Raw genomic sequence first — 16,942 nt, 5'->3', positions numbered from 1 at the left:
TTGCTCCAAAAGATGCATTAGGGCTTATGTTCAGGGGATGTCGTCCTGCAAAATCATGCTAAGGCTTACTTTCCAGTTAGGTCTTATTTTCGGGGAAACACGGTATTTCTGGAACAGATGATGAGAGTCCGTTGTGCACGTGAGATTATTTTCCACCGTGAACTTTGGGTTGTCCGTACATGAGGCAGGATTATTTGCATGCTCCCACAGCCTCATCCCCCACCCCCCCCACATCCATGTTAACTCCCCTGGACTCGTTTGTTCTCTCCCATTTGATATCTCTGCTCTTCTTCAGGATGGGTCCGTCTCACACATTCAGTGAGGAATGTCTTCTGCCACATCTACAAAATCCTTCTGGAAGGTAAGGTCTGGAGGGCAGGCCTAGGACTGGCTTTCTTGTTCATCCACACCCCATAAATTTGCACCCCGAGACTCTCCACCCCTCCCACAACCTCCCCGTGTCGAGGAGAGGACGTGAGCACACATCAGAGGTATCCCGAGTTTGTGGCCAGGCGTAAAGAACCCACAAACCATTTCTTCTCAGGAATCGCATTGTTCTTTCACTAGCGGTCTTTCTTGCGATTCTGTGTTTTTGTGATTTTCATAGATCACAGCCCAAAGATCACATTCCTAATAGAAGCTGATTTGTTTGTCAGAAGAGGGGGAGGTATTAATATGACTATACAGGCGCTGCTGTGGGCGGGGAAAACACAGAGTGGGCATAAGATAGTGCAGAATAAATTTGTTTTCTCGGTCTCACTTCTTTCCTTGACGGTCTTGTGGAGTGAGGGGAGAAATAATCAAGGCGTCTCTGCTTTTTATGGGTCTGCGGCAGCTTTGCTGGAATGCATTTTGGAATCCATGAAGGACATTAATAAGATAGTATAAGAACCTGCTTGTTTAAAAAGAGAAAATAAGCTTTAATTTAAATGGCTGAATAGCTAGATGCTAACGAACTACGACTGCAAATGTGAAGAGCCGTTTCTTAGGTTTCCAAATGATTTTCACACTTCCCAGGCTTTATTCAAATTTGTAATATACTTTATGGTTTTCCTTTATTGGCTAGGGGAAGAAAAGAAAAAAAACAAAACACGTCCTGAAGAATTAGGTTTCCATCAAAGCTGATGGAATACACTAATAAAATTATATGTCATATTAAAATGTGAAGTATATGCTGGTATAATATTGTCTGAGTCAATCCAATGGAATAACATAATTAATAGTAGCTTTAATAATTAACTTAGAAAGGCAAGAAGCTGAGGACAGCTTCTCTCTCTCTCTCTCTCTCTCTCTCTCTCTCTCTCTCTCTCTCTCTCTCTCCCCACTAGCTTACTGTTTTCTTCATCCAGATATGTATAGAAAAGTATTAAATGGCTGTTGAAAATCCCAGAGGCCTGTTTACTGCAAGGTGGAAGTAGGAAAGCTGCCATAGTTCAGAAAGCTGCTTCTGGCATGAGATGAAAGTCAGATCAGCTCAAGTTTGGGTCAGATTCGAGAGGCCCCACTGGAGTGTTTGTGCTTGTATCTATAGCCCAGATAAGTTAGTGGAAGAAATTGTTCCCTGTGGCAGGTCATGAATCTAATTACCTTGGAAACATTACTACAGGCGCTTGATTGAAATTTGCTAAGCAATGTATGCTGGCCGTGGCTTCTTCCACCTTCAAATCATGTGTGATGTGTGGACAGCGTCGTCCACATGGGCCAGTAACTCATGGACCCATAACTCAAGGAGGGACGCCATGTTGTCCTGCTGAAAACAGACCCAGGAGAGCTGCTGTTTGCTGAGCACCCGGCCCCTCGTAGAGAAGAGAGGGGAAAAAAGGACATCCCTGAGCGACAAGAGAGGAATACTGAAGCCTCATGAGTTGACAAGGAAACACAGGGAGAGAGATAAATGGCTGGTTTTAAGCACTAATTCAGTGCCTCCCTCACTGAGGGTTGAGTCATTGTCTAGGCCTGTTTCCTGCTGTTAGGGATTTGAATATCTTGATTAAGAAGGGCATAGTTCTGTCTGGTGTGGATACAGACTATGGGTTCAAAATCAGGATAAGTCTGTGCCTCGCCGACACCCCTCTGGGCCTGGTCTGTTGATTGACAGCAAGGGTTTTGAAGTCCAACCCTCCTGGATGGAAGTCTCACGCTCACCCTCACTAAGCCTGTGACGTTGTGCAAACTACTTATCTCTTAGCCTCTACTTGCTCATCTTTAAAATGGGGCTGATGATACCTCATCTGGTTATTATAAGGACGATGGTGCAAAGTTATTTAAGTGATACCTATGATGATAATTGTAGGTGAAGGTATTATAAGCTAAACAAACAATGTAACTGTGGGCAACTAAAAAGCAGGTAGGGCACTGCACCCGAATAAATCCCATAGTGAATCTGTTATCGTTTGGGTGGTTCTTCTGTTTTCTGTGAGGTCTTTGATGGACAGTGAGAAGAAGGGGAGTGGGGGCCATTGACGAAGGTGAGAAGCGTGTTTAAATCTGCTAGTTCTCAGATACCATGCTGCCTGTTGCTTTGGGGAAGGAATCTACTATTGATACTGGAATCAGAAAGGAGAGACAGAGAGACAAAGGGAATGGATATAAATGTCAAAGAGGAAACGTGGCACAGGGTTGAGCAGATATTAGTCAAATAATCTTTTAGGAATTTGGAATGCACGGAGGGTAAATTTCTTTCTTATTAGTTATGTGACCGTGGGTCCTGCCCAGTGTTCAATGGCTGCCTGTTCACTTTAAAAAACGAATCGGGTGAGTCTTGACCAGTGGCTTCTTTAGACAATAAGATTTGCCACGTGTCCCTCTCTGGTGTCCAGGAGACTAGCAGTAGGAAACTAATGGTGATTTCATAGTAAAACAAAAGATCACAGGACAATTTAGGGTCAAATGTGGTTGGAGTTGGGACCATCGAGAAATTTATCATAGCAGTCTGGGCTGCAAATTTAGAAATGGAATAAGGTCAAAAGGACCATCTGCTGAGTTAGTGGAGACCTTGGAACACATTGCATGTGTTTTATGGTCCAGAAGGTAGACGTCCCCTCGTTCATGTAAAACACTTCAAGGATTTAGTAATGGAAGAAGGAGCATTTAACCTCCAGGTTACTGGTTAAGAAATGTCCCAAGCTGGTAGTGACTAGAAGGCATTACCATCTGCCAGCTGCTCAGTGGCCTATGTGAAATGACATCGAGGTCTCAAAGCAAATCGTAATGGGCAGGCGTTTCAGTCTGACCAACTGTAACTCCACGTCCAATGACCCAGACTCAGACCCCTTGAAGTGGTCCTCTTGGAGTCGGTTTGGAAGATGACAGGTGGTTAAGAGTGGAGAGTCCATGGGGGAATCGACAAGGCCAACCTTTCTTTGGAACACGCCAGTTTAAATGAATCCACTTTATTTTTCACTCTGAGAGACTTTGTAGTGATTTCTCTTGTTGAGCATTTCAAGATGGTATTAGCAACTGACATTTCAAATTCCTTCTGCCAGGCACCCTGATAAATGCTTTACCTGCATGGGGTCCTTTTATCTTCCCAACTATCCTTAAGAGAGGGACTCTGTTCCCTGTTTTACAAAGTAGACACTGGGGCTGATCAAAACGAATGGATTTGCCTGCTAGTGACCGGGTAGGAGTCAAGCCAGCTCTTTCTTAACCTAAGAGACTGAGTCCATTATTCTATCTAACTTGCTAAAATATCTTTCAAAATCTACCTTCTGTTATGTGGTGCCCCCAAAAGAAGCTTCTGTTAGTTCTTGGGCCCCATGAACTAATGCAGGAGTGTTCAGACACTGTAGAGAACCTACCCAACAGTCACGCCCCCAACCCCCAGCTAATAGGTCACTGATTTTATTAAAGGGTGGGGAAGCCAGGTGTCTCGTGAAGCTAGGAGCTTCTACCAGCTGCAGGAAGTGAATCGTCGTTAGCTTTGGCTGATTGCAGGGCATTTCCTTGCTAGTGATTCGATGAGGTAGACATGTGACCTCATTCTTGGCCATGGGATGTGAGGATTTCTGCTGGAGGATGCCTGAGATGCTTCCTTGATCTGAGAAGAGACATGCAAAAGAGAATACATATTTTTTGACACTTGACGTGGTTGTGTGGGAAGCTGTTGTGTCCATCAAATAACTGTGAGAAAAGCCAGCCGAACAAGTAAGAGATATGCACAGGATGGTAGGGGAGGGAGAAAGAAAGGTCTTAACCTATGGAGTGTACGGCATTATAACTATACTTATTTATAAACCTGTAGGGGCTTCTTCTGTTACTTGCCCTGAATGTTCTTGCTGAAATGGGAAGTCTGTACAGTAGCTGTATTTAAAGTTACTTTTATGAGGATTAAATTTGTGTCTCCTGTGAAGTGTACAAAGAAAGGCATAAATCTCGTAGGTGATGATACAATTTCAGGGTACACAGTATTGGGTGTCCAAGTTAGGTCCAAAAACCCAGTTCTCTACTTCCCTGGCCATAGAATTGCCAGATGAAATACAGGATGTCCAGTTAGGTTTGAATTTCAGATAGACAGTGGATAACTTATTTTCATGACCAACACGCCCCAAATATCACATGGAATATACTTATATTAATACTTTTTGTTGTTTATTTGAAATTCAAATGGAGCTGGGCATTCTGTATTTCTGTTGGCTAACCTTGGCCATCCTACTTGGCCAGGACTATATGCGTTTTTCCATTTGTCCTTTCTCATTTGTGGACTATCTGAAAATACCAGATACCAACTTTACCTGACTTAAGCCATGGAGGCAAGTCATAGACTCATATAACTGTTTTCCCTTCTGTGATGTTTACTGCCAAGTGGATTTTGCTCTGAGGTGACAGAAATGACCGTCACCGACTTACAGCCTATCATCTTTGTGGACCCCAGTGAACAGAAAGCTACGTTTCCCTGTAAGCTATGTGAAAGCACCAAGGTTAGATGACAGCGGATGGACTTATGTATCAGTCCCTCAACTAATCACCAGGAGCAGAAAAGGTGGGCTGTCCTGATTGGCCTGTAGTGGTCATGTGACCCCCTTGGAAGCAGTAGGTTGACTTGGCAGTAAGCTGTATCCAAAGTGCATGCAAAATAGATGAGGGGAGGCTCCCAAAATAAAACTGAGAAGGAAGATGGGATGGATTGTGGACCAGCCACAGTGATGCCCATCTAATCTAATCACCAGGCATCCCACAGGATTCCGGTCTGAAAGAAACTCTTGCCAGCATCTCTCTGTGTGGGATCCTGGCCCTGCTGGAGTCAGGATTTGCCAAACGTGGGCGGATTGAACTGAAAACTATGAATCACAGGTAATGTACCTCACAGCAATCAGATGACTGAATAAGGCTGTTTAGTTCTGTCTCAGAAGTTCAATGAGGTTCAGCTTGTTAGTCAATAGTGACAGAAACAACGTGTCTCACAGCCGTCTCTGCTTCTGTGAGCCTTCCTTTGATTTTCAGTCATAAAGAATCTCATTTGATTTTTATAGAAACCCAAATTTGAATTTTATTGGAATACTTATGCATGATTACCTTCCAGTGAAACTTATTGTCATTTCAGCTCTAATGTTCTAGCAAATGGAGTGGTATGGTGGTGTTTTTTTTTTGTTTTTTTTTTTTAACTTTCCTTCAAATTGTTAGTTTCCGTAAACAACATGTATTGAGTAGTTCCTATGAGGTACGCATTGTGGGTGACAAAGAAAAATCAGACAAAAGTCTCTGTCTTGAGGCACTTACTTGAAAACATTTCGTTGTGTGTGTTCTATTAGTGAAAGTTGTTATTTTCTGCATTTAAATACCATGTGCTCTGTGATTATACAGCTATGGGAAAATGGGGGTAGAGAGGTGTCTGAGAACCTGAATTCTATAAGGGAAGTGATTTGGTAATCTGTCAACAGTTCAGTTGGTTGTCTAGCCCTTTCTGCTGAGGTCACGTTTCTCTGTCATAGGCTTTCATGGGGACAACACTCTGTCTTTTTTTTTCTTTTCTTTCTAATTTTATTGGGTAACTGTGTGTTTCTCCAGGACCCATCAGCTCCAAGTCAAGTCGTGGTCCTTCAGTCTAGTTGTGGAGGGCGCAGCTCAGCTCCAAGTCCAGTCTCCACTTTCCATCTTTAGTTGCAGGGGGCACAGCTCACCATCTCATGTGGGAATTGACCTGGCAAGCTTGTTGTTGGGAGCTCGCGCTCTAACCAGCTGAGCCATCTGGCCACCCCCTCCCCGCCATGATTCTTTCCTTTTAGTTCTTGCCACGGTTGTAATTTTCTGTTTACGATGGGGATTCTTAGTGGACTGTGTCCACCACTGGACGATAAGCTCCTGAAGACAGAAATCTCTCTGCTCCAATGTCCAGCACAGGGTCTGCAATATGGCAGGAACCCACTAAATACTTGCTGAGTAAATGAGGGGCTCGCCTCCTCTCCTGCTTTTTCACTCTGTCCGTTGGTTTTCCTGGGTCTCATACAGATGATGAAATATCAAGAACTAAGTACGACACGTGTGCTCTGTATCTAGATTTCCAGCACGCACACCGACCTCCCTTGTTAAGGCTGCGTCCTTTATTTCCTTATGCGTTTGGCAGGGATGTGATTTGGTTCCACCCGTTTTTCCACAAACAAAAAAGACAACTACAAGCCCGACATGATACGACAATAGAAAGGAAGTTTGCACCTTCAAAGTGCCAAGAAGAGGATACTCAGCCCTGAATCAACATTCTTCAGGTTTATGCTGGTCTCTTCTCTCGTTGGACTGAAGGTGCTGCAATAACTTGGGGGAGTAGTGCCCTCGTGTTTAATAACAGAACCTGAGACTTGCTGAAACCCACCCCCTACCACAGGTCAATAGAATACCCTTGGGGCTATTCTTATTCTCGCAGACGATGGTCACACCACAGTTGTGCCAAAAATGGAGTCGACCCTGACTCCAGATTTCCCTCCATCCACCTCACGTAATCCTTCCTTAACTCGTCCTGTAAGCTCTTCCTCCAAACGGTGTCCCACATGCACCTACTTCTCCACTTCTCCAGGGCTACCATCCCAGGACAAACACCTCCACCCTTGGGTCCTTCCTCGGGGAGGCTCATGACTGGTCTCCTGCATCTGTAATCTCCCTCATCCAGCCAGAGCGATGCTCTAAACGCAGGCATCAAATCACCTGCTCCCCCAATAGCTTTGCAACACGGTAGAACAAAATGCAGCGTCTGCTAGGCTCTCCCTAGCTTGGTTCTTGACACCACTCTGACCTCGTCGTCTACCACCCCAGTCGGCCCTCTGGAAGCCAAACTTGCTCCCATCTTGGGACTTTGCACTTGCTGGTCCCTTCCTAGATACTCTGTGCCAACCTTCTCAAGGTCAATTCCATCATTTCATGAACACCTTGCTGTCAAGTGTCTCACGCCCAGAGAGAGACTTTCCCTGACCACTCAGTCTGTGGGAGAGTACCCGGTTTTATTATTATGAGGACATGTACCCCTTGCTTTTCTGGGTTTATCTCTCCACTCCTTTCCACTGAACAACTGGAACGTCCGCTCTGAAAACATGAATAAGTGATCACTCTACCAATTAATCCTCCTGCTCTTTATCTACCCCTTTGGCTGGGGAATGAAATATCCCACATGAGTTGAGAAGGGATTGTGCCCTGCAGAGAAAACCTTACAGAAGAGAACATCCAAGCCAAAACATACCCTTGTCGAAAATACATGTGGAAAGGAATTGAAAGTCATGTGCTTCACTCCATAGCGACTTTCAAATGACAAATGCCCAGTGTCATTTAGGGTAGTAGAGGGCCTTTGAAAGGGCTGCAGCCAATTGCTTCCATCGTGCCCAGAAAGGCATTGTCCCCTATGCATGTCTGGCTTCCATTTGGAGAAACCAAGCTTCTGGCTTCTGTCTCGTTCCAGGATTGAAATTGCCACGCTTTGTGTCACTATTACCAGCAGATATTTTTCCTTTGTGAATCATCTAGCCAACCCCCCTAATCACCGGGAACAAACTTTGAGTAGGTTGAACCAAATTAGGTGTCAGAGTACATGCTTTCCAGCCAAATAAGCTTTCAGAAGCTGGGGGAAGCTGCAAAGCACTGTCAATTCTTCACAATCACCTAATTGCGTTCCTCTTTGAAAGTCTGACTTTTTTTTTTTTCTTAGCTATTAACCACCATTAGCTGCAAAAGCAGTACACAAAAGAAAACTCCTTCTTTATGAGTGTCAGAATCAAATAATGCAGATTTCCAAAGCCCGGGATTTGTATTGTAGACAGGAAGTGCCGGGCGTGCTCACGGCTTAATGTTTAAGTGAGGGGTGCCCCTTTAAGAAGTGCTGACTACCTTCTGGGTGATGAAGGGCAGGGACATATGAGTCACTCCCAGCCCAGAGCTCCACAAGGGACAAGGGCTCCAGGAGGTTGTTCCTCTTCCTTCTCCCAAGAACCTTGGTAGTGATGTATTCAAGGAAAGTCACACTTGGGGGAGAAATGCAGCGTCCACATCAAGTTCATGGGGTTGTACATTGTGGGCTGTTTGGAAACCACGAGCAGAAGAGAACGGGCCTACACTGTTCCTTTGAGGGTGAACAAGAACTTAGCATTGAGTGAGGCCCAGGAAAGATTAATTATGAATTGCCCTTTGGGCAGAGGGCTTAAGGAGAGGGTGCTGTGTAAGGGGACCCCTAGAATGAAAGACCCCTACTTACAAGGAGAATTTCTGGAAGTGATAAGAGGGTGGGGACAGGGCAAAGGGATGCTCTTGTCAAGTTGACCAATAGAATCTTTGGAAAGTTGCTTTGGGGTGGTGATAAGACCATACACACCAGGAATATCGGTCAAGGGAATTATATTTTTTCGAGAAGTGTTGTAAATTACATAGCTTTTGGTAGCGTGTTGAAACAAATTTCATTTAGGCATTTCAGTATGCATGAAGGGATCCCGTAAGAGTGAAAATGAAAGGAAATGTCACTGTTGTTGCGACCCGTGATTATACTCAATACCTTAGCAGCTGAAAGGTTTCCAGGGCTTGAAAAATCATATAAATCACAGAGGGTTTTTCTTTTCTTTCCGTTGAGTTGACGTGTTCATTTGTTTTCACTGACAACAGTGTTTTCATGTAAACATTGGATGTTCTCTAAGCTTGAAAAGGATCTTGGTATTTTAGCCTCAAGATTGCTTATTATTATTTTCTTCCCAAACGTTTCAGTAGAACATAGTTTTAAATAATTTGAAGAACCACTGATATGTAAAAATGCCAGGCCCACCTGACATTTTAACCTAAATCTGCAGTGTTTATCAATTGATGGGTGCCTGTAGGAGTATTTTTACCTAAACCTTAATTATATGCAGTACTTACAGGAAGAGAAAACAAGTGTAAAAGAAGTGCCAATTCTAGGAGGAAGTGAGAGGCACAATTCCTGCCTGTCAAACGTTGCCTGCTTTATTGTGTTTTATATTCGGTGACTAAAGATTTTGTGATATTAATCGTCATCCAAAGACTGAAAGCTCCAAAGGGAATTGTTTACTGTGATATTATGTCTGTGCATTGAAAATAAGGCAGATACTTGTATTTATATATCTTTGAATTCTAGTTAATGCCAATTACTAGATTCATTTCATATTATAAGCCTGGTAATACTCTAAATAATTATGAATTAAACGAGAGTTGTAAAAATTATCTTTAGGTGATGGGATTATTCTTTGCATATCTATTTCTATTCTGGAATATTACATTTCTAAAATTTATACATCAGGTAGAAATGACATTTCCCACAAAATGCTTTTTTGTATTTTCTTAAATGTTTCAGTGGGATATAAACACACTTAGGGGAGCTCATCACCAGAAGACTCACTGTGTTTTAAATGCTTACTTCCATATAATGCCAAACACCATCTAAAAAGCAGATTCCTATAAAGTTGAACCTTTTTATTCATAGATCTTAAGTGAGGTTTTGGGGGAAAGTCTGCCATAGCGCAATAGTTCTAAGCAGGCAAAGGATGAATATTATAATTTATATGGATATTAATGATGTCATATACAGTATTTTTGTTGTCATTTTAAAAACTTGGCTTCTGATTTTTTGGGTTACAACCATGGAATTATTATTCCCAGATAAGTTGTGTGATTTTAGGCCAATTAGTGAAATGCTTAAGCCTCAGTGTCTTCCGTTTTTAAATGGAGATAACGTCTGTACCCACCTAATAAGGTTATTTTGAAGATTAAATAAGACAAAGACTATAAAGAGCTGAATGAAGGGCTTGATATATAGGAAGAGGTCAATAAAGGATGGCTCACGGTTTTTCTTTCATATTTACTTATTTGTTGGTAGAATATATTAATCTCCTGAACTAGCTTTACAGCTGCCCAAATGATCGTGCGGTCCTATTCTCCGTGTGGCATGAGTTACAGGGTTCATTATAGGAAGCCAGTAAAAACCCAAAAGGAAATAATATTTGGGAAACAGCTTTATTTGCAGAAGTCTCTTGCTGGGGGCGTTCACTTCTGAGCGTTCCAAACCCAAGAAAGATAACACGTCTGCCCTCTGGTGGATATTTATTTCAATGGGTTAGAATTTTCTGGGTTAGATTTTTCAATCTCCCTGGAAAGTCCTAGATGTGTGGCTGGCACTAGAGCTCTGCCTGCGTTCTTTTGAATTCTGTCTGATAAACGTGCAGGGGAACACAGAAACCCACACCACTCATGGGGAAACGAAGTGCGTTCTGGCTACAGAGAAACGCTCTCTTCCTTTTTTTTGATCTGCCCCGTCAGGACTCAGCAATTGCTAAGGGTTATTTACAAGAGCCCTGAGCTGCCTGATCGTTCAACTGTGCAAGGTAAAGGAGATTTTTAAGATGTAGGGAACGGGAGAGACTCGTGGTAAAGTGGGAGAATGCATGAGAAAAGAAAGGATGTCACACTCAGATACTGGAATTTCTGGGACATTGCCCCCAACTACTTGATTTGATGGGAAGGGGTCTTTTTCATATTTCTTCTGTGAGGGGTGTGTATACAACACACACACACACACAGTGGATAGAGGTTATTCCTGTAAAAGGTTGCAGTTCTTAGGGCCTAGTCTTTTATCTTCCTATTCACGTTGGTAAAAACAAACAGACACATTATTGAGACTTGCCTTCCAGTGGCTTCTGGTTCTCGAAATAGAAAACATTTTACTTGGCAATACAACAGAGTATCTGACCTTGACATATGGCCCCTACCTACTGCCCAAGCCTCCTCCATCTCCTGGCCCTTCCTCTCCTTGACTCTATACACCTTAGGATTCTTTAGGGTCCAAATGACAGGGCCCCAACCCAAACAAATAACATAGGGAATATAGGTTGGCTCACCTAACTGGAAGTTCCATTGATTCACCGAGCTTTGGGTGGCCAGAGTCCGGGACTCAAATAATGTCATCAGGGTAGATCTCTCGTTCTTGCTCTTTAGGACTCTCGATCCTAAAGAGATGGGAATTTCAGGATACCAAACGACTGAGTACATTCAAAGATTTTCACCGGCCCTTTAGTCACTTTTAAGTGTAGGGCCCAAGCAGTCTTTTGTTCTAGATTAAACTGTTGTCAGCTCTCTGCCTGCAGCTCTCATCTCTGATTCCTTTGTCTATTTTGGTTTTATTGTCACAGAGGCTGTCTTCACAGGATGACCATGGTGACCCTGAAACTCCAGACTTCTAACTTCAGCAGTGTCTTTGTTTTCAGGAAAAGAGGAGACCCTCACTCTTGGTACCCTATCAACCCCTGAATCAGGGGGGCATCTTTCTGCCTGTCTCACATGCCCAATCTTGGATGAAGTACCACTTTGGAGGAGCATAGGTGACTGTGAACAGTCATATGCCCGACTCTGTGTTTTGGGGGGACAGGGTCATATCATGGGGAGGGGAGCTGTTGGCTAAAACCAGTGGAATTCTTTCACTAAAGGAAGGGCAAAAGGGGTGTTGGATGGGAAAAGCCAAAACGCAAGTCCAAAATAGTCAGTGTCCCTGTACATGCTCTTCCTGTCACTGCATCTTTGCTTATAGCTGTGCTTCGATGCCCTTCCTTAACCTTTCCAAACTGTACCCTTCGAGGTGCAGCTCAGACTATACTTCCTCTGTGGACTTTTTCTACCTGCCTTATTTCTGCTTCCCTCTCATGTGATGTCTGTGGCATCCACCTGTACGTCTCATTTGGCTTTTTTAAGTGTGAATGGTCAGCTATTGGTGCCGTTTTCATTATTCCCGATATCATTACAGCCTTCTGACATGTCTTCAGACATTCCTTTTTGTTTAGTATTTAAATGTTGCATTGCTCTTTGTTTGGGATCTGACAGAGTTTGGGATGTGTGTCTTCTCTAGCATGGGCAATACTGACTCTCGATCCTAAAGAGATGGGAATTTCAGGATACCAAACGACTGAGTACATTCAAAGATTTTCACCGGCCCTTTAGTCACTTTTAAGTGCAGGGCCCAAGCAGTCTTTTGTTCTAGATTAAACTGTTGTCAGGTCTCTGCCTGCAGCTGAGTCTCGGCAATCATGGGCACAGTCCAGGGGCCTCAGATTTGGGGAGCAGAAGATATAGGGGTGCCCCGTCTCTTGTAGCTGAGGCTTTGGGTACTCCAGAAAGGGGTCATGAAGGGGAAGTTGTTCTTTTTTTTTTTCTCCTCCATGAGGCAAAGATTACTGGTCCAGGTGAAGGTCAACTCCAAGCTCCACCCTTGGCAAAATCCAATTATAAATTTTACCCTTAATGAAATGCCATTAGAGGTTGGCTTTGCTTTATTTGGGATGCAAACTGACAGTTTTGTCTGTGATGTATTCAGGAAGACATATCTATTAAAGATAGCCTAACAATGGGGGCACACTCAGATTTGCATTTTAATTCATTTTCCCTCAGTGCTGATATGCAGCTTATCTTTCAAGAACAGGCTCCCATCAACCCTGATATAAGTTGCTTAAGAATAATGCTCATAATCTATTAGTTTAATCTGTTCACATGAGCAGGGAAAAAAAGTTCATTGCATGATGTAGAAGGCTTCAGGACCAATCTTTTTTTTTTTTTTAAGGAATTCCCATAGCAATTCTTTCCAATTTCTGCTTATTTTTCTCCTTCTAACTAAAGTATTAACGGCTAAGGAAAGAGGGCATGTCTTATACTTAGGCTTAGACAGGCTTGAGTTCAAAAGTCTGGCTCCCAAACATATTGTTCTGGGCAAATTACTTAACTTGAGCCCAGTTTCACTATCTATAATAAGTGTAGAACAATACAACCTTGAAAATGCATTTTGATCATTACAGATTATGTGTAAAAATTGCCCAGAGGGCCTGTCAGATAATAGATTATGATATTTTTATCTTTCTGGAACTAAGATACCTGGTAAGGTCTTTATGTTTTCCTGATACCTGAAACTCTGTATGTTGTTTTTCTCACTCTGTGTCACTCCTGGGGGGTTGAGGGGGGACGGGAAGGAGTCCTTTCTTCGCAGAGTTTATTAAATATTGGAGGGAGAGGTGTTTAACCCGCAGAGTCCTATCTCACCTTGCTTGGTGTTCTGCATTTTCATTAGCCCTTTCACTTCTCTTTTTCAACTCCCTCCCCCACGGATTCTCTCTTGGATCAGATGACTTTGAAGTTTGTACTAGAGGAAAGATGGCTGGGGCAGCTGATGGCACTAGGGAGTTGAGGGTGGGATAAAAGTCTGGATAGTAGAAGGTCTGGGAGCCAGGACAGCATGCTGTAGTTTGGAATTAGAGTCGGGGAAAGGTGCCTCAATCATCAGTGAAGGTTGCTGATGCCACAGTGGGCCTCATACAAACCATGCTTATCATGTTATGTAGCTGCGTTCTTATTTGGAAGAAAGTGGTTAGAAGGGACGACTCAAGGCAGACGGGCAATGTCGAGGAGACCGTTGATCCTGGGCCATGGTCAGAGGGAAATGTGGTCATCAGGCTGATCCTTAGCTATGAGACAGCAAGGGAGTGTTGCACATGAGAAACGCAGAAGACTGATGTGTCTGAATAGACCACTGAGGGCTACCATGCTTTAGCATTATTGTGGTGAAAGATGAGAAGGTGTGGAGCAAGCGAGAAGTGGCTTCCGAGTTTGAAGTCTTACAAATGAAAGCATGTGGAGGGGTTATGTCTGTGGGAGGCTGGGAGACAATGCAAGGTGCTAAAACCAGAGTGGGAGGCCAGGGCCTCAGGAAGGCTGTCGTCAGGGGCTGATGCCTGTGAGGTGCTGAGAGAGCTGTATAGCCTGGGGATAAAATCCTCGGTTGGCCGTTTGCTTGTTCATTGTCTTTCCTCCGCTTTCATTACCCTGGAAGCTGCATGAGAGCCAGTATGTGTGCCTGCTCCTGGCTGCCCCTTGCTGCTTCTCCAGTGCCTGGCCCAGGGCTTTGCCTGCTGGAAAGAGCTGCCGAAGGAAGGGTTAACAAGGTCACCAAGGAACTATGGGCTCTCTTCTCCTGAGAGCCCCCTGCGTGCATTCCTATACGTAGTTGGTGTGACATGAACATTTGTGGGTTGCATTATATACGTCAAAGCAAAAATTAAAAAATAAAATAAGTGCCTTTATACTAGCAGTTGTGGCACTATTAGCTATGAAGCAGAGCTGTTTCGGCTTCAGCACTCCTAGCACTCTATTTCTCTCTCCAATGGGCAAAAAAAGGGGGGAGGGATTCTTCTGTGTAGTCTCTACAGCCGTGGTGCTTACACATACTGTGAACATTTTCCATGTCAACATACCAATCTATTTCAAGGCTTCATCGTCCAGCTGCACCCCAGTATATTTATGGGGCACTCCAGTATATTTGTTGGCATTTAGGCTGCTCCCAGTTCTTTGCCACCATAAGTGGTTCAAGACCTTATTTGAACCATGCCTCAATCCTAACCTGGCCAGCTCTAGAAGTGTGGTTTGGCAAGGCAGTTGCTCAGCAGGTGAAACTTAGGAAAAAAACATTGCTGGCTTTTGGTGTAGCCTACTTTGTTACTGGACCAGTTACTGTTTGACCAGCAGTTAAATGTGGAGTGCTTCTGGAAATGTCTTGCCATAAAACATACTGTGTAATGGTCGCACTTCAAGAAAAAGGGTGAAAGCGTGTCTGGATTTTAGGTCCCCGCCTGCTCTAGGGTATACAGAGCCTATGGAAAAACTGGAAAAGAGACCCATCCTTTGGAATAGCAGAGAAGCTGCACGTGTCTTAGAATGGAAGGTAAAAAAGACCGAGAACCAAAGGAAGTGGATAATTGGCCACTCTTCTTACTGGTAAAGGGTGTCACACTGCTTTTTGGATAAGCTGGTGCCTGTGGCCAGTGCTTTGGCGGTAAGAGCTAAGGGGACCCTTGTGGCCATATGCAGGGACATTGACCCCTGGACAGCAGGGAGAAGCAGTGTCCTCTTCTTCTCCCAGTCACTTCAGTGGGAAGGAAGGTGAAGCAGGTATAAGTAAAGGGAACAGAGAGGAACGTGAGTCCTGAGGTGACAACCCATCTGAAGTTCCACCAATGTGAGTGAACTCTAGTTTCTGGAGTGTAAAAGCGTGATTTCACATCTTCCCCCGACTACCAACCAAAAAAACCCCAAAAGCCCCTGTGGCAGCACCCGGGATCACCCAACTTTGTTTTCTCTGAAAGGGCGGCTCTTGTCCCCATTTGTGACACACAGTCTAGAAGAATGGGTACGATGCAGCCTTTAGAGTCGGACTTCCTGTGTTCCAGTCGTGTCTCTGGGCTATTCATTCTATAAACTCAGCTGCTTAGCTCTCCGATGCCATTTGCTGTTCTTTAAAACCAGGAGAGTGATATTTACACTTGCTCACTAGATCGAAAGTTCCACCAGAGCAGGGTTCTTTTCAACGCCGTACTCGTGTTTTTATTGCTGATGTAAAACGTCACTGCAGACTCGGTGGCAGAAGCAATGCCAATTCATTTGCTCACAGTTCTGCAGATCACAAGTCCAGCATGAGTCTGGACCAGTTACTGTTTGACCAGCAGTTAAATGTGGAGTCCTTCTGGAAATGTCTTGCCATAAAACATACTGAGCGAACAGCCAGCTGTGGGGCAGGGCAGAGACTGAGTGGAGAGGATAATCCCTTTCTTGCCTCTTCCAGCTTCTAGAGCCCACCCACACTCCTTGGATCCAGGCTGCTTCCTCCACCTTCAAAGCCAGGGACATAGCATCTCTCCAAAGCTTTTATTATTATTATTATTTTTAACTAGCCACACCTCTCCCTCTGACCCCAGCCAGGAAAGTTTCTTCGCGTGTAAGGACCCATGTGATTACATTATATCCAACCGTTTTCCAAGATAATCTCCCCATTACAAAGTGTCCTTAGCTTAAGTACAGCTGCAGAGTCCCTGTTGAATGTGTGAAGTAATGTATTCCCAGATTCCGGGTGTCAGAAAGTGGACGTTGGCGGTTGGGGGTGGTGCGGGGGGCACACGATTCTGCCTACTGTAGCTGCCAACACTCAGACACAGTGCCTGACTCAAATAAACTCTCAAATGTTTGTCAAACGAATGAATTGTATTTAGAGATCAAATGTCTTTAAAGTACATAGTAGGATATCCAATGCATGGACGGAGACCTTGGTTGGTGTTACTACATTATTTACAGGCACATCCCCAGCCTCAGGGGGAAATTTATAAACAACAAAAACACGAATAGCCCTCTTTCCCTGCTCACCGGCCAGTATTCTTTCTGGATGCTTACCGTTTGGCTTCCCAGATCTAGTGTTCCTGCTGTGGAAGAAAGAGGCAGAGTTGTGTTACTTATATAGAGCGGACCCTCACTAGCCTGTTTTTTTTTGGTCGTTGTTTTTTACTACTGGTAATTATGTACCTGGGGAAACCTCTGCCCCTTCCTGAGTCATGAACCTTCCACTGGCTGATTCACGGTGAGCCCCAAACCTAGTGCAGCTTTAAAAAATAAAGTACGTTCTTGACCCTGCAGCATTGGGCTCTTGAGACCCTGTCACTTTTTCTTATTC

At 44.0% G+C, this 16,942-nt stretch overlaps 1 protein-coding gene across 29 annotated transcripts in view; it reads left to right on the top strand.

Moving 5' to 3' along the window:
- RBFOX1 (RNA binding fox-1 homolog 1) overlaps positions 1–16,942 on the top strand; it is a 1,997,160-nt gene that overhangs the window by 699,063 nt on the left and 1,281,155 nt on the right. Inside the window, exon 1 of one of the 29 annotated variants that reach the window (XM_074323049.1) lies at positions 311–361. The exons of the other annotated variants lie outside the window; for them this stretch is intronic. Within the exon in view, the coding sequence (XP_074179150.1) occupies positions 326–361 (36 nt within the window). The 5' untranslated portion in view covers positions 311–325. Of the gene's footprint in view, positions 1–310; positions 362–16,942 lie in introns of those variants that run through there. 29 annotated transcript variants of the gene reach the window in all.

Source organism: Rhinolophus sinicus, linkage group LG18, assembly GCF_036562045.2.
Source record: "Rhinolophus sinicus isolate RSC01 linkage group LG18, ASM3656204v1, whole genome shotgun sequence".
In the NCBI taxonomy this organism is placed as follows: Eukaryota; Metazoa; Chordata; class Mammalia; order Chiroptera; family Rhinolophidae; genus Rhinolophus; species Rhinolophus sinicus.
This window is presented reverse-complemented; position numbering and strand designations above follow the sequence as displayed.